This window comes from Mesitornis unicolor, unplaced genomic scaffold, assembly GCF_000695765.1.
Source record: "Mesitornis unicolor isolate BGI_N332 unplaced genomic scaffold, ASM69576v1 scaffold2089, whole genome shotgun sequence".
NCBI lineage: Eukaryota > Metazoa > Chordata > Aves > Mesitornithiformes > Mesitornithidae > Mesitornis > Mesitornis unicolor.
This window is the reverse complement of record NW_010209025.1, coordinates 50,903-68,681: the sequence shown is the minus strand read 5'-3', so window position 1 is coordinate 68,681 and position 17,779 is coordinate 50,903. Positions and strand designations below refer to the sequence as shown.

Below are 17,779 nucleotides of genomic sequence, written 5' to 3'. Positions count from 1 at the left end.
TCCAACTCCTAACACACTGTGATTCTGTGAGCAACTCCTTCCTACCTTGTATGTGAGGATCTCATGCATGAAGCAATTTTAGTAGAATGTGTTGCATTTTAATTTAGTATTGTAACATTGAAATTTTATTATAAGAAATGTAATGTTAAGCTTTGAACTGGTTTCTTAGATTGAGAAAGGCAACGTGGATGGTACAAATCGTGTGACTCTGGTGGTTCATCTTTCTCATCCCTGGGGAATTGCTGTGTATGATAACTTTCTGTACTACACTGATCGAGATTATGAAGTTATTGAACGAGTTGACAAGTCTACTGGAGCAAACAAAGTAGTACTGAGAGATAATGTGCCAAGACTGAAGTGCCTACGTGTGTATTACAGAGACAGTGAGTATTTGCTGAAGAAGTATTTAATGATTTCCAATCTGTGAAAGCTCAGACTTCCCTCAGACAGAATCATGCTCTTTCAAAGGAAATGGTTTGATTAGGGTTTCAGAAGTGTCAGAAGCATTTTACCCAATTTTGGTGAAGAGATGTTCCATCATCCAGTTATGGCATCTGTTGGCACATGTAGTTTGACTAAATTATTATCCATGTAATATTGACTAAATTACACATTTTCTTGCTTTGGCTTCAAATTTATATATCTGTTTTATCTGATTCTTAGTCTCATTGATCTTGGATCAGCGAAACCAGCAAATGCATATGTGCTAAAATCAATGATTAAGATCTTAATTTTTGTCAGCTGGTTGTTAATACTATGCAAGTGTATGAATTTGGTTGTATATCTGCGGGAGTTTGTGATGGTGCGGGCCAGATTTTTATGTCTTGCCATGTGTGTCTTTCACAGATTCTGCTGGTTCCTCAAATGGCTGCAGTAATAATATCGGAGTCTGCCAGCAGCTTTGCCTGCCTGTACCTGGTGGATTATTCTCCTGTGCCTGTGCTACTGGCTTTCAGCTGAATCCTGATAACAGAACCTGTTCCCCTTACAGTTCGTTTGTAGTTGTTTCTATGCTTTCTGCAATTAAGGGATTTAGCTTAGAGACGTCTGATCACTCTGAAGCCATGGTACCACTGGCAGGAAGAGGTATGTGAATATTATAGTAGGAAAAAATAAATCTTATAATGCCTACTATTTTGGAATTCCTTGCTGGCATAGTGCATGTTTTTAATAAGTTAGTTTATATCAGAGATAATTAATAACTACTTTTCAAAATATTTCAGGGCGAAATGCGCTTCACGTGGATGTTCACATGCCTTCTGGTTTCATCTACTGGTGTGATTTCAGTAGCACAATTTCTTCTCAGAATGCAATACGTAAAATTAAACCTGATGGTTCTTATTTTAGAAATGTTGTTACAAATGGAATAGGACGGAACGGCATCCGTGGCATTGCAATTGACTGGGTAGCAGGTAAGCATATCTGAATTTGGGAGAACGTTACTGTTTGCAGCTTGTAACATTTTTAGACTAGCAAGGAGATCCTAACTGAACTGTTCTGAGTGGAAGTCTTATGATTCTAACTTGTGTGTCTATGGACTGAAAACTCACTGTTTTAAAACAAGGGAAGTAATGAATGGCTCCTACGTTGAGATACTTGTAAAAGTGAAAGTTTATCAGAGCAAATTATAGCACTTTTTGTCTCATGATGCTTTCCTATTTGTCTTAGGTGTCTTTTGTCTGTGCATTCATAAGTAGCTGTTATCCAGTGTATTGCTATACTTTACCTCCATAGTGAAAGATACTCACCAAAGAGTGCACAAAAGTTATCTGATGACACCGTTAGTAAAAAAGAAGGACCCTTCATCTGCCCTCAGGTTGCTGTGAACAAATCAGATAAATTATAATGAAAAGTAAAGAAAGCAGAAGAAATACTTTGTCTTTGAACTTCAGTTTTTCCCACTGGAACTTCTTGTTCCTATTTAAACATACTGGAGAGTAATTCAAATATGAAGTCTTCAGAAAGCGTTCGTAGCTGCCCATTGCCATAATACCTTTATTTTAGATGTGTATGTATTGTAGATATATATTTTTGCAAAAGTTCTTCTGTTGATTGATAGGCTTGTTGGGATTTGTTTTAGAATAATAATCTACTGTATGCACTTCATTTAGTTACCGTATACAGTGCTGTGCCATAACATGGATTTCATAATTGTGTGTTTAATAGGTAAAGTATGAGAGTATGAACGGCAACTCAAAGGCTTAGATTAAGGGAAAAAGAACACCTAAAGAGCAACTGTAGTAAATGCATTTTTGACTTTTATACCACTGATTTTATCCTTGAAAATCAATGAAGATTTAGAAATTAATTGACTATTGTTAGTTTGGGTGTCTTCTTTCTAATTTCTCAAAGTGTAGGCAAGCACCTTATGCTTCCAGCTGTTAAGATGTTTATGGATATTCATTTTATGGTTGAGTATTTTATCAGCTCATGTTTCTCAGGTATTGATGCTATATATTAACTTTCTGTTTTGTTCTTGGTTTTTTGTTGTTTTTTTTTTGCTTTGGTTTTTTTTTGTTTCTTCTTTAAATACAGGAAATCTTTATTTTACAAATGCTTTCCTAACAGAGACTTTTATAGAAGTTTTGCGTTTAAACAGAACTTTTCGCCGTGTTTTGCTTAAAACTACCATAGATATGCCAAGGCACATAGTCGTTGACCCAAAAAACAGGTATCTGTTCTGGGCAGATTATGGGCAGAATCCCAAGATCGAACGTGCATTTCTTGATTGCACCAACAGAACTGTTCTTGTGTCTGAGGGCATTGTCACACCTCGTGGGCTAGCCATAGATCACAGCAACGGCTACATTTACTGGGTGGATGATTCCTTAGATATGATTGCAAGAATTCAGCCTGATGGTGGTGATGTTGAAATCGTGCGTTATGGCAGTCGCTATCCAACTCCGTATGGTATCACTGTCTTTGGAGATTCTATGGTCTGGGTGGATCGGAACCTGAAAAAAATCTTCCAAGCCAGCAAGGAGCCAGGCAATACTGATCAGCCTGTAGTAATTAGAGACAATATTAATTGGCTAAGAGATGTTACTATTTACAACAGCCATTTCCAGTCACGTTCACCCCTTGATGTCAACAACAATCCTTGTCTGGACAACAACGGAGGCTGTTCTCACCTGTGTTTCGCCCTGCCTGACATGCAGACACCCAAATGTGGTTGTGCCTTTGGAACGCTGGGCAGTGATGGCAAGAGATGTTCCATTTCAACTGACGATTACTTGATTTTTGCTCTTGAGAATGCCCTCAGAAGTATCCACCTAGATCCTGAAAATCACAGTCCTCCCTTCCGCACAGTCAACGTGTTAAGAACTGCAGTGGCCCTGGATTTTGACAGCATAAACAACCGAATCTATTTTACACAGAGTTATCCTTCAGGAACAGGAAGAATCAGTTATGTCAGTATTTACTCAGAAATTGGCCCTCCAACAGTAGTTGCATCTGGTAAGTGCGCTGAAATGTGATACAAAGTAGTTGGATACTGCAAAAAATGAACTGCAGCACCTAGCACTGGCTCGGCAGGTATCTCTGTGCTAACAGTCAAGGTATACTGAGATAGGCTGGATTGTTGGTTCAACAAGGCCAAGTGCTGAGTCCTGCACTTAGGCCACAGCAGCCCCATGCAATGCTGCGGGCTTGGGGCTGAGTGGCTACTGGTTGACAGCAGGCTGAATATGAGCCAGCAGTGTGCACAGGTGACCAAGAAGGCCAAAACCATCTTGGCTTGTATCAGAAATAGGCAATCAGAAATCCAGCAGGACTAAGGAAGTGATCCTTCCCCTGTACTCAGCACTGGTGAGGCTGCACCTTGAATACTGTGTACAGTTTTTGAGCCCCTCACTACAAGAAGGACACTGAGGCACTGGAGTGTGTCCAGTGAAGCTGGTGAGGGGTCTGGAGCACGAGGCTTATGAAAAGCGGCTGAAGGAACTGGGATAGTTTAGCCTGAAGAAGAGGAGGTTGAGAGACCTTATCACTCTCTACAGCTACCTGACTGGAGGTTGTAGTGGAGGTTGGCCTCTTCTCCCAAGTAGCAAGTGATAGGACAAGAAGAAATGGCCTCAAGATGCACCAGGGGAGGTTTAGATTGGATATTAGGAAAGATTTCTTCACTGAAAGGGTTATCAGGCATTGGAATGGGCTACCCAGGGAAGTGACGGGTACTACCATGCCTGGAGGTATTTAAAAGATGGGACTGATGAAGTGCTTAGAAACGTGGTTTAGTAGTGGATGGGTTATGGTTGGACCTGATGATCTTAAAGATCTTTTCCAACCACGTGATTCTGTGATACTGTGAAATGCATCCAGTGGCAGGGCTCCATTTGTACCTTAGTTGAATCTGATCTGAGATCAAATGTGGTCATGTTAGTCCTCATTGGCTGAGGACCCCACTTGCAATCCAGATGTTTACGTGATGAGTGCTACTGTGTGGAGTCATGGCAAGAAGTGTTTTTGGGTCTTTGTTGAGGCAGGTACATCTGCCACAACTTTGTAATAGGTGAAGAGTATTGCGATATCTCAGGAACCGTACTGAACTTGTGTGTGTTTGCTTGCATGGGTCTAAGACCTGGGGACTCCAGATGGCATAGCCTTTGACTGGATCAACAACAGAGTCTACTACAGTGACTACCTCAATCAGACCATCAGCTCAATGGCTGTGGACGGATCCAACCGCACAGTGATTGCCCGGGTTCCACGACCGAGAGCCATTGTGTTAGATCCCTGCAGAGGGTACGTGTTGCACTTCGGATACTTTATTTGGACCGCAGGTAAAACGGCAATGCAGATTTTGATGGCCATTGTGTTAGATCCCTGCAGAGGGTACGTGTTGCACTTCGGATACTTTATTTGGATCGCAAGGTAAAACGGCAATGCAGATTTTGATGAAGACTGCCAGGTACTTCCTGTTCTGAGCCCTAAATTCCAGCTGTGCATAACCATCCAATAGCTAACATTTTAGGTTTACGTTTTCTAAGCTAATCTCAGCCTCAGAGATTTGAATTTTCTTCTGAGATTTTTAGAACATTTATGAATGTGTAGTGCATGAGGCTCCACTTAGTGAGGGTGGGAACCAGATCCTGGGGGTAAATGACAATGATATTCAAAGCAGGTGTTTGTCAAGCAACTCTCCATCCTCCATTTGCTGTGTAAGGCAGCGAAACAAAGGGTATTTGTTGAAACCAAGATTTCTTCAAGAATATCATATCATGATGGTCGGGTGGTGCTGCCAAGAGATTGCCCTATTTACAGTCTTATATGATCTTTCCCTTTTTCTGTTGTATTTCCTGAGTGCCTCAGAAGAATTCTTGTTCCAGTATCAAAACATTCTCTGAGAGGCTGGGGGCATTCCTGTATTCTAATGTATTTCTAACTTATTTGTTAATTCTACTGTATTTCAAATGAAGAAAGATAAGAAGATCAACTGACTATACTAGATTCTCATAGGAGCTGGAAAAACCTTTCTGTAATTCACTCCAGTGGATCCCAGTGATCCTTGCTTGAAGATTCTCTTGTCAATGTGGGCTGAAATAGTGGAAGAAGTTCTTTTTCACTGCTTTTGCACTGCACAGTTCAGTGAGGGACACCAGGGTGGAAATAACCTGGAGCAGATAAGAGCTTTGTGAGCTTTATTTGCTGAAAACACAACCTTGCAATCATGTTATTGACAGGTATATGTACTGGACTGACTGGAGTTCAAATGCAAAGATAGAACGAGCTACGCTTGGAGGAAACTTTAGGACACCTATTGTGAGCACCAATTTGGTATGGCCAAATGGGCTGACCCTGGACTATGAAGAACAGCAGCTGTACTGGGCTGATGCAAATCTGTATGTATTTATAACACATTTGTTGGTTTACATTTGCTTATTTTCTAATAGGTCTGTGGTTTATGATTACTAATTTTTAAACTGTTTTTCAGCATTTCAATTGAATTTGGTACTTTGTATTAGAGAATGTTAAAGAGTTACTTAATAGCAGTGTGATGTCAAGTACTGATACTGATGTGGAACTACTGTGCAATAAGTTTTGTTATGCCACAGTGTAGATTGTCCACTGCTTTATGACATTTGTACCCACTGACAGTTTGTTCACCTTACGTGTATACTCAGGGCTTTTATAAGCATCTTCACTAACAAACACAATCCCAGAGCACATTTAATGTCATTAATTGCTCAGGGTTAGTTCCTGTTACCTGTGGAATTTGGCATTATATTCTTGCTGTTGCCTACCAGACAGAGCTCTAACCTCCAATTCGTGCCACCAGAATTTCTACCATTGGCAGGGAAGATTTAAAAAATAGTTTATTTGTATCCATTGAAATTCACCCATGATCTCAGAAAAATCACTGCAGCAGTCAGACCTGTCCCCTTTGGTTCCTTTAGAATAGCAGTTCTTTTGTAGACTTCTCCTTTGCTTTGACAAAAAAGTGATGTCTGTGTGGTAAAAGGGACCTCTAACATTTATTGTCATTTCATAAACGATGCTTAGACCTAACGTCCTTGCATAAGTAGTGCATATTGAGTGTCCTGGTGTCAGCATGTCTCCTGCTTCCCCGCTGACCTTTGCTGAAGTAGTCATCAAGGGTGGGAATGGATGAAGGGGAGAAGCAGCGACGGGGTGGTTGTGTGTCAGTAGTGCTGCCTGTGAGTGAATAATGGTTCACATACAGCAGGAACATGGCTATCACACAACTTGGAGTTGAACCCCAATTTTCTAGGACTCCTTGAAGTCTTGTTTGTTGGAATTTCATTTATCACAGAAACACAGGATCACAGAATGTTAGGAGTTGGAAGGGACCTCAAAAGCTCATCCAGTCCAACCCCTGCCAGAGCAGGATCACCAGACCAGGTCACACAGGAACACAGCCAGGCGAGTTTTGAATGTCTGCAGACAAGGAGACTCCACAACCTCTCTGGGCAGCCTGGGCCATGCTCTGGCACCCTCACACTGACAAAGTTTGTCCTCATGTTCAGATTGAACCTCCTGTGCTCCAGCTTGAGACCATTGCCCCTTGTCCTGTCATTGAACATCCCAGAGCAGAGCCTGGCTCCTTCCTCCTGACACTGCCCTTTACAAATCTATAAACATGAATGAGGTCTCCCCTCAGTCTCCTCTGCTCCAAGCTAAAGAGACCCAGCTCCCTCAGCCGCTCCTCATAAGGGAGATGCTCCACTCCCTCCATCATCATTGCAAATATTTATCATTGCAAATACTGTTCCTAAGGTAGAAAAAACCTGAAAGATCAGCTCGGAAGAAATGTTTATTATATATTATATATTTGTGTTAGATCTTACATATGTGATGTTTGTTATGTATTTGAACTGTTTTCCCTCCTGTATTCTCTTGTGAGAAATAGCAGAAAATGCATGTGTATGGTTTCATGAATTTGCTTGTATTTTCTGATTGTGTAAATCTGGGTAGGTAGAGACAAAACTGAAAGGAAAATGTGTCCCATGGGTCTGTTGGTTTTCTTCTGGTACGAGAAGTCGTTAACATCACAATAATTTCAAAAGTGTGTTCTCTCATGAAGTTTTGCATTCATTTTAGCTCTCAATATTGTAGTTGTTTAAACATTTCAATATTCAGCCTGATTACTTCCAGCACATTACTGTGTCAGCATCACTACTGAAGCCGTAGATTGGGAAATTTGAGATTTTTAACTCCTAACAGCACCCTCTGTATTGGTGCACATTACTGAAATGGTGGATACTAGTTACTATTTAGGGCATGGCTTTAAACCTAAGTTAAAAGTCATCTTTCTTTTAAGATGTAATAATTTCTCTGTTATTTTAGGCAGAAGATTGAGCGATGCACTCTCACTGGTACCAATCGTGAGGTAATTGTTAGCACTGCTCTGCATCCGTTTGCAATGACGTTGTTTGATCAGCATATATATTGGACAGACTGGAACACAAGAAGCATTTACCGAGCTAATAAGTATGATGGTTCAGATCAGACTGTCATGATCATGAATCTTCCACAAAGACCGATGGATATTCATGTCTGGGCGAAAAGTAAGCAGCAGCAGTGTACCAACCCCTGCAACCAGTTCAATGGTGGCTGCAGTCACATCTGTGCACCAGGTAAGCTGTTATGCTTGATGGCTATCAGCTCTGAGTGTTGCCTGTGTTAGATTTCATAGTACGACAATTTTAGTCACATAGGGACAGCTGAAATATTTCTTAGTATTCCTAAATGTTTAATATTAATCTTATTTATCAATGCAATCAAAATGATTGCCATTCAGGGTCATGATATTTTGCCAACACACCTGAGGGTTGTGTCTGAGAATCCTTGCAAATAAAAATTATGGGTTTCCCCTGATTTAAACCAAAACGTTGTTTTCTGGGTTTATCACTTTTTTTTCCCTCTGGGATGAGTCATGAAGCAAGCTCTGCAGCACGTGGTGACCTTAGGAATGCATACTGACACGCTGTATACCGATCAGGTGTTTTGTACTTAAAAAGTCTTTATTGTCACCACTTCTTTGTCACATGGTATTGTGCACTTTTCCCCTAGTGATTAATTTCCAAAATAAATGTTTCCACTGCTTCATTTTAAATATTTGACAGTTGCTAAGAAGATAGCACAAGTAGACTTATATCTGCACTGTGGGGTAGGTGTCCTTTGAAGTCATGGACTGCAGAAACATGCTCTGTATCAGCAGCTGCATATTGGTGTGAGACCCGAGTGATGTATGTGTCTCATCTTGTGTCTTTCCTTATAAGGAGAGTTGAAGTGCTCCAACAGGTCGCAGTCCGGGTGACCAGGGAACCAGGATGGCAGTGTACCCCAGAGAGCACACCTGTTACAGAGCTGTTTCATGTGTAGCATATTTTTGGAAGTTATGATCCTTGACTTCGAAAAACTCATTTGGTGCTTGCTTTCATTTTTAGCATCTTAAATGCCCTTAAAAATTAATCTTGCCTGAAAACAACTCAAACTTCTCATTGATTTTGAGAGGAGCAGTTGGTCTAGTGCAAAGAGTCCTGAAAACCCTGTTTTGATTTCGAGGGAAGCGGAGCATGAGCTCTGATATTTGAAAGCATCAGGTGCCATCTTGCTGCCACCCAAAAACTATTTGGACAACAGGCAAATATTAAGATACTCCAAGTTCTGATCTCACTTCCTCTGGGAATCTGAAATAACTCTTGGGGGTTCTGAGTTTGCATGTGCTTAACTGAGATAAAAATCTGACTAAGTCACCACGCTTCCGTCCAAGCAGATAGATCTTACAGGAGCTGTGAGAATGTCACTGTCTATTCCAGTGTTACAGCTGTGAACGTTTCCATAGACCCAATCTAAAGCATCAATGTTGAATTTGCTTCATTTTTTGTCTTTTTTTTTAACTGTCAAACATAAATGTAGGTCCAGCTGGGGCAGAATGTCAGTGCCCTTCTGAAGGTCGCTGGTATTTAGCCAATAATAACAAGCACTGTATTGTGGATAATGGTACCAGGTGTGATGCTGGTTTCTTCACGTGCCTTAATGGGCTGTGTATCTCCGAGCGATGGAAATGCGACAATGACAATGATTGTGGTGATGGCAGTGATGAGTTGGAAAGTGTGTGTGGTAAGTATTTAAAATAACTGCATGAGAAAGTGATGCATGCTCTGTTTTGTCTGTCCTGTATTCTCTGTCACTTTATGGCTTCACGATCATGGATCTTGTAGCTGTGGTTTGGAAACCATCTCTGGCTTGCTCACAGCCAACTGATTTGCTCTAGAATCCAATAGCACTGTAGTATTGAATTTTTATCATGTATAGCCAATTGCTACTTTGTTTAATTCAAACATGTATTTTACTTTTCACGCAGTCCGTTTTGCAGCTCTGTTTGCCCTGGCAGGTAAAAGCATTGGGATTTTACTTGTTGCTTTGTTAGAGAAATTAGATTACGTTTTATCCACGTGTATTCTTTTTTTAAGATTCTTCTTTTAAAATTGTTTCCTGCAGCTTTCCATACTTGTCAGCCAACAGCGTTCACCTGTGGTAACGGGCGATGCGTTCCCTATCACTACCGCTGTGACCACTACAATGACTGTGGAGATAACAGTGACGAGGCTGGTTGCTTGTTTCGAACCTGTGACTCCCACACGGAGTTCACCTGTAATAATGGAAGGTGTATATCTCTTCAGTATGTCTGCAACGGAGTCAACAACTGTTACGATAACGGCACGTCCGATGAGAGAAATTGCCGTAAGTGTATGCTCATTACCCAGTGCCCGTTTCAGTCTGACTCTTTAGACCAAAGGAGATGCAAGTGTGTTTGTGTGTGAAGAATTGTGACAAAATCAGTGAAGAGGATGCAAGATTGCTTTATTTCCGTTACAGATTCTGCTTTCTGTTATTTGAAGCAAATAGAGTTGTTAAAAGATACGCTGGAGCACCCTAAGATATTACAAAATGACTATTGCTTTAGGTAGTGTGCCTTGACTCAACAAGTGCTTGTGCAGTGCTTAATGTTGGGTCCTGCGAGTAAACCCGTGGACTTCATAAAGATTATTTCAGATTAATTGGATGCAGGGCTTATAATTTTGCAGGATTAGCCTGGATTTTGACGGTGGGTTTTTACTTTGTGTCACGCTATATTAATTATACTAGATTGAACCATCAGGCGTGTATATCGTGACTCTTGCGTAGACACAGTTTATGTTTATTCTGTTTAAAATTATATGCCTTACAGCTCTAGAAAAGTTACCAGTTATGTTTGTTTTCCTTAAGATGTAAACGATGATCAGTATCGACTATTATTGCAGTTAATCAAACTAATCCTGTCTTTGCCCTGTGATTACGTTCTTCAGTGGAAAATTTACATCTGGAGTTAGAGAAATTGATGAAAGTGTATTTAGAAATTTTTTTATTTACTTTTTATTTTGCACAATGATTTCTTTTTAACGCATTATTTGTGACAATTTTTTTATTCTCAGTGAAGTCTGAATATGTGAAATTGCTGGTCTGTTAGTCATTCGTTTGGTTCGATGAAGGCATTACAGTGTGAACACGTGTCAATTTATGTTCCTTTACCCCGAGTATTGGCCTGTGTTTATTTGATCGTGGTTCTGTCAGGATTTTTGTCAATAAAGCAATTGTCTAATTGTTTCCATGTAGCATGAGCAGTATGAGTGCACTTTAACAACTGCTGACATGGGACTCTTTAATATTATTATGTATCTTTCAGTGAGATACAGCTTAACAGTTTTTAAAAAAGCTTTAAAGAACTCCTGCTTTTACTTTTTTCTCCCTCCTTAAAGCGGAACGCACTTGCCAGTCTGGTTTCACAAAGTGTCAAAGCACAAACATTTGCATTCCTCGAACCTATTTGTGTGATGGTGATAATGACTGTGGAGATATGAGTGACGAGAGCCCTACTCACTGTGGTAAGTTAACAGACCCTTGGTCACTTTTCTTGTACTTCCATAGTTTGTTCCACTGCTCTTTACTTTGACAAAACTCCAGCTGATTTCAAAGCATCTACTCTTGTACTACTGAAGAGTTACAAGATGCATGTACTGTATTATTAGCTCTCAGTTATCTAAATAATGCTTTTATCTAATACAAAATGTCATGATTTTTGCAGCATTTTTATACAGCATTTGAGGTGTCATTCCTTTTGCTTACTGTGCTCTGTATCCTTTATGGTTTTACAAGGCAATTGGCCCTGCATTATTATAGCGACTTGACTTTTCTTGGAACTTTAACATTAGGATAATTTTCCTTCTAATAAAATGAAATTGTGTATAGTCTCAAGTGTTATTTCCTTTTGCTTCTTTATGTAGTTATATGTGATTAGTTGTTCATTGTAGCTTCCAGTTAGTGTATAAAAGTGGCTAGGTTTCAATCAGCCTTAATTACAAACCAACTTATCTTTGCTAGTACAGACATTTTTATTAGATAGTAGTTAGTTAGTACTTTTCCAATATAAAATGTTTTGGATCAGTTTGTAAAACATAATGGATATTTTCAGATAATGATTTATTTTTAATACTGCCTGAGTGGATAATTTTTGCTTCCACTGGTTTTCCTATACTTCATAGTTTTCCTAAACTTCATAGTTTTCCTAAAGACTAGTTTTCCCTAAAACTTCACAGTTTACCTAAAGATACCTGCCTTGAATTAACTATGCCATATTTTTTCTAAAATATTAGTTCAATTTTCCTAGCCAGAACATGACCACTTTTATCTATGGACACCTACGTGTCAAAAGTGTCTGGCTATATGTACAGACATAGTGAGCCTTGTGCTGCTCATGAAAGGTGTGCTTTGTCCTTTCTACTGTTTGTGTCCCAGCAGCACTGCTGAGTTACTTAAATTGAGAAGTGGTGAAGGGCAAGAAAGAGGGAGAGCAAGGGAGAATTTGAGATGAAAGAAGCCCCAAGACATTAATGAGCAATGTGTTAATTGCCTTTGATTTCCATCATTAAAGGCACACAGAAGAGCAAGATAAAAGGCCAGACTGGGTCCTTTTTTGGTGTCTTGAAACCATCAGAGGGTACAGGGTGGTATCAGTAACCACTGAAGAAATGATCAAACCCGCTATATGTACCAGGATCAAGGGGCCCAGCCAAAGTGCAGAAGGAATATTTGCAGCTTGCTTTAGGTTTTACAGGTGGTTGTTCACTGCCACTAAGAAAAGATTCCTACCTGCAAGTGAAGAAAAACTCTGGAGAACAAGGAAAGCATTATTTACCCTGAGATACTACTTCCTTGCTGCACATTTGATTCCTTGTAAAGCATGGAGTCTGCTACCGCCTGGTTTGGGCACTGGAGAAATGCGTCTATTGGACTGCGATAATTTTCTTGTGCACTAATCTCAAGTATAAATGTAGAACATATTTACATGCAGTCCTATTTCCAGGGCAAATTCCTCCTATTTGTTAGCTGATACATATACCCAAGGAGAGAACTGAGCCCATTTTTTGCACACAAAGTTCAAGCTAGTCTGTACAAAGAACTCTTTGCAGATAGGCTGTGAAAAGACATCCTTCCTAGCATAATTTTTTCTCTTTCTTTTTTGGGGTCTGTAATGTTTTTGCATAACATGGACTCAAAAGCAACTTAAAACAAGTTGGAAAGGTAACAGAAAGAAAGAAGTCATACGTAGGTTTTTTCTTCCAGTCTCACTGACTTGCACAAATAGTGAGTTTCGTTGTACATCGGGACGTTGTATTCCTGCTCATTGGTACTGTGATCAAGGAATAGACTGTGCTGATGGCTCTGATGAACCTGCCTCTTGTGGTAAGTTTACACTCAGAAGATACAACACAGTGGGTTATGGGAAATCAGCAGTTTCTCTTGTAGGCAGCAGCTTGACTCCAGACTACGTGGAAAATAAGTATCTTCTGAGGTTTATTCACAGATTCTATGTAATCTGAGTCACTGAATAATTCAGGTCTTTAATATTTAAAGCTGTGTATGGAATATGGAGGCTTTTAATTGCACAGTTGATTGCTCTTGATGGGATTACTCTTAATGCATAGCCTCCTGTCTCTTCATAAGACTCTGGTGGTGGTGTATCAAGTAACAAAAGGTAGCAGGTATTTTGGCATTGTTATGAATGTAAAAGATGATGTCATGCTGTACAGGGAGTGTGCAGGCAATGTTCTGTTTGGGGAAAAAGAAATGTGGGATGCAGAGGAACTTTTTTTACACAGTATGAGGTAGAGTATCATAGAATTGCAGTTAGCAATCCTGCATGGGAACTGATAGTGATAAGCAGCAGAAGGGGGGAGGAAAGTGAAACGAAGGAAAAGGAAGACTAGCTGAAGTCACTGAGAACTGATATTAACAACACAGTCATTATTCCCGCTGTAAAAGTTGGCATAACACAAGGCAGAACAGATTCTCCTATGATTTAAGCAGGGCTGACAGCTCACTTTGCACATTGCTAGAGTTGCACCTTTCGTTTAAGTTTGCCTGTATCTTAACTGTCTTACACTTAAGTTTCTGTTTTACATTTCTCTGTCATAAGATTCTCCCTAAAATACCCTCTTGGGTGATTTTCATGGCAGTGAAGGTTAGCTTAACAAGCAGAGTGATTGTGTTGATTTTTAAGTGCCCCAAGTGCGGACTTGTTCAAGCGACCAGTTCAGATGTGATGATGGCAGATGTATCCCAGCAACGTGGATCTGTGATGGTGATAATGACTGTGGGGATATGAGTGATGAGGATCAAAGACATAATTGTGGTAGGTGTTTAATGCAAATAGATACTGCACGTTCTCTGTTTGTCCTGCAGGCACTTTTTAGAAAACAACCAACCCCCCAGCCCCCACTCTCTGCCAATTTTTCTATCCATAAAGGTGCACATTAAGCATGAGGTACACTCTTCCTATACCTTAGTTTTCATCACATGGAATTACAATTGAATATTTTGCAGGTTAAAAATAATACATTTGTTCTAATTTTGTGATTACTCGTCTTTGAGTTGCTGAATTCAAGTCAATATATAATAAACCTGGGTTGTTTGTGTGATCTGGGCAGCATTAGCAGCTTCAGTGGTGATACTCCCTGACCATCACACACTATATCTTGTGCATAACCACAGGGATATGCTTGCAGTCCTTGCCCTTTTTAACTACAATGGTGTTCCCTCTGTTTGCTCCCTGGAGCACAAAATACCTTGAAGAAAACAAAGCCTAGGCCTAATACTTGTTCAGCTCCCCAGAAATCTGGCCAGGCATGTGAAAAGCTTATAATGAGAATCCAACATGATCCAGAGTCCTGCAAATGCCAGCACTGCCTAAGGAGTCCTAAAGCTCTTTGGCCCAGTCAGCCTCCGTGAGGAGGCTCAGTGAATATTAGTGGGAATGAGTGTGAGTTTTGTATATGAGAGAGTGCAGTGGTATCTGCCCCTGCACGTGCAGCAGAGCACGGCTCTGTTGTGGATTAAGGGTGGCTGTATTAACTGTGTGTGTGGCAGGAGAGGGTGTTACATACGCAGAGTATAACTTGCTGTGTCAGTGAACGTGCTTTTCTTTCAGCAAACCGCAACTGCACGGCTGCAGAGTTCACGTGCGCCAACAACCGACCCCCGCTCAGGAGGTGCATTCCTCGGGCATGGGTCTGTGATGGTGATGCCGACTGCAGTGATGCATTTGATGAGCACCAGAACTGCACACGAAGATCTTGCACAGAAAACGAGTTTACTTGTAGCAATGGCTTGTGCATCCGAAACACGTACAGGTTTGTAACTACCTAAGCCATTGCAGAAATTCTCAAAATTTACTTAAAGTAAAGGAGCTCATTCAACCTTTTTTTCCATGCTGTTTAATTGTTAAATAGATCTGCTTATTGTAATGAAACTGATTATCTGCTCCTCGTTCATACACTATTTTTAATGGGAAAATGCTTTGGAATTTCCTATGTTAATATCCCCAGTGCTTACTAGCATTTAATCCCTTTAATGCCTGGTAACCTCTCCTGGGGTGATTCTGTTCACCCTGTAATGCATACAGGGAATACAAGCACGACTCACAGGATCAGACTGTATAATATGACCTGATTTCTGAAAGTCTTCCATTGGAGCCAATAATATCTGATCTCCTTTGGAAATAAAGATAATGAGTCTATCCATCTGCCCTAAAGATAGTGACTGCTACCTTATATTTGCAAAAAGCATTCATTCTTCTTCAGATGTGACAGACGCAATGACTGTGGTGACAGCAGTGATGAAAGGGGATGCATCTATGAACCATGTCAACAGCACCAGTTTACTTGCCAGAATGGGCGCTGCATTTCCAAGGCCTACATCTGTGATGGGGATAATGACTGTGGTGATGAATCTGATGAGCTGGAGCATCTCTGTAGTACTCCAGAAGCGACCTGCTCTCCCCATCATTTTAAATGTGACAATGGAAACTGCATTGAAACGGCTAAAGTCTGCAACCGGTTGGATGATTGCTTAGATAATAGTGACGAAAAAGGATGTGGTATGTGTAGATTTATTTGTACTGTCTTATTTAATTTTAAATGCTTAGTGAGCTTTAAAAAAAATGAACTCTTAAGACAATTGCTTAATTAAAATCATATCTGTTCCATGGTTGTGTCTCAGAAGGGTTACAAGAAATGTATGTGTCTAATTTTTTGTTTTAATTAAATCATACTTTATATACTGTTTTAACAAAGCATGAAAATAAGCTAATTATATAAACTGTAAATATAGTTTATACATTGCCCTCAAATTTCCAGAATGCACCATTCACAAGTGTATATTTTGTACTCAGTATGTTTGGTGACAGACCTCAGAGGTGCTAGAAAAATTTTATATTAACTTAGATTCTTTTTTTTGCTCCTTTATTACAGCAGCCAAGATTCATATTCAGCAGGGAGAGAGAGACAGAGAGAGTACACTGGAAAGTGACTCTGCTAGTTGGTTCCTTGACCAGAACTCCTTTCCTTCCTCAGGTATAAATGAATGCAGTGACCCTTCAATCAGTGGATGCGATCATGACTGCACAGACACACAGACAAGTTTCTACTGTTCTTGTCATCCCGGATACAAACTTATGTCTGATAAACGGACTTGTGATGATATTGATGAGTGCAATGAAACTCCATCAGTATGTAGCCAGATTTGTGAGAACACATCTGGCTCCTACATCTGTAAGTGTGCCCCAGGCTATATCCGGGAGCCTGATGGAAAAAGTTGCCGGCAAAATAGTAATATCTCCCCATACCTTATTTTTAGCAACCGTTACTATCTGAGAAATCTCACAGCAGATGGCCAGTCTTACTCTCTCATTTTGCAAGGACTGAGAAATGTGGTGGCACTGGACTTTGACAGGGTGGAAAAGAGGTTGTACTGGATTGATGTGGGGAGGAAGGTCATTGAGCGAATGTTCCTAAATGGAACAAACAAGGAGGCAGTGATAAGTGATGATGTGCCCAACGGGGAAGGTATCGCTGTTGACTGGGTTGGCAGGTAAGAAAACACGTTTTCTGTCTTTCTGAGCTACTAAGGAAATGATGTGTGAGGGAGTTTATCTTAGGGTTTTTCTCCCACTTCATATGAAATCTCGGACGAGTGCTGAAATAGTTTTGGGTTGTAGATGCACTCTTAGACAGAGATTGCATCCGTCGGGCCGTTTCTGGAATGGCCTTGTGGATGTTGGAGCTAACCAGCTTGTACAGACAGTTTCCAAGTAGCCTGCTGTAGTTCTAATTAAATAAAATACTTTGTTTTGTTGCAGGCTTTTTAAAATAATGACTTCAGCTTGCGTGATTTCTTTGATTACAGCTGTGTATAATTCCTAGGCAAACTAATAAAAGTGTTAGAGTACTAGATAGTTCTAGATGAAGTTTAAATTAGGCCATTGAACTGCTTAGGAATTTTCAAGGGAGAACCTGGCGACTGTTCTACCTGTTTGATGGGAAAGGTAGCAGCATGAAGCAGATGGTGATTCTCTCTAATACTTCACAGCCCTGGTCCCAATCCGTTGCACTGCATGCCTGTTTCCCCGCTCCTCTTCTCTGGCCATTGTTGGTAGGAGAGGAAGGGAAGAGAAAAGGGTTTAGGCATGTGTAGGCAGATGATGTATTATTACTCAGCCAGGGAACTGCCGGTTTGAATTTGGCACCAATGACTCTGGATGTAGGAACAGCAGGAGTGAAAGGGGCAGTCTGGAGCATGGTGCAGAGGGGATGTCAGTACAGTATGTGTATTCTTCCTTTACCGTGGATATAGTGCTTCTAGGAGAAAAAAAAACTGTGAAATTTAAGGTGCTGTGAAGCAAAATAAAAAAGTAAATAAGGGTAAATAAATTAACTCT

At 40.4% G+C, this 17,779-nt stretch overlaps 1 protein-coding gene across 1 annotated transcript in view; it reads left to right on the top strand.

The window, feature by feature from the left end:
• Positions 1–169: 169 nt before the first annotated feature.
• The window catches only part of LRP2 (low density lipoprotein receptor-related protein 2), a gene marked incomplete at its 5' end in the record, with an annotated part of 51,814 nt that continues 34,204 nt past the window's right edge, over positions 170–17,779 (top strand). The window contains 15 exons of the mRNA XM_010192715.1: positions 170–383; positions 847–1,086; positions 1,224–1,412; positions 2,536–3,456; positions 4,578–4,743; positions 5,682–5,840; positions 7,807–8,096; positions 9,382–9,585; positions 9,967–10,209; positions 11,265–11,390; positions 13,129–13,248; positions 14,066–14,197; positions 14,993–15,194; positions 15,645–15,940; positions 16,416–16,932. Coding sequence (XP_010191017.1) covers positions 170–383; positions 847–1,086; positions 1,224–1,412; positions 2,536–3,456; positions 4,578–4,743; positions 5,682–5,840; positions 7,807–8,096; positions 9,382–9,585; positions 9,967–10,209; positions 11,265–11,390; positions 13,129–13,248; positions 14,066–14,197; positions 14,993–15,194; positions 15,645–15,940; positions 16,416–16,932 — 4,019 coding nt within the window. The remainder of the gene's footprint in view (positions 384–846; positions 1,087–1,223; positions 1,413–2,535; positions 3,457–4,577; positions 4,744–5,681; positions 5,841–7,806; positions 8,097–9,381; positions 9,586–9,966; positions 10,210–11,264; positions 11,391–13,128; positions 13,249–14,065; positions 14,198–14,992; positions 15,195–15,644; positions 15,941–16,415; positions 16,933–17,779) is intronic.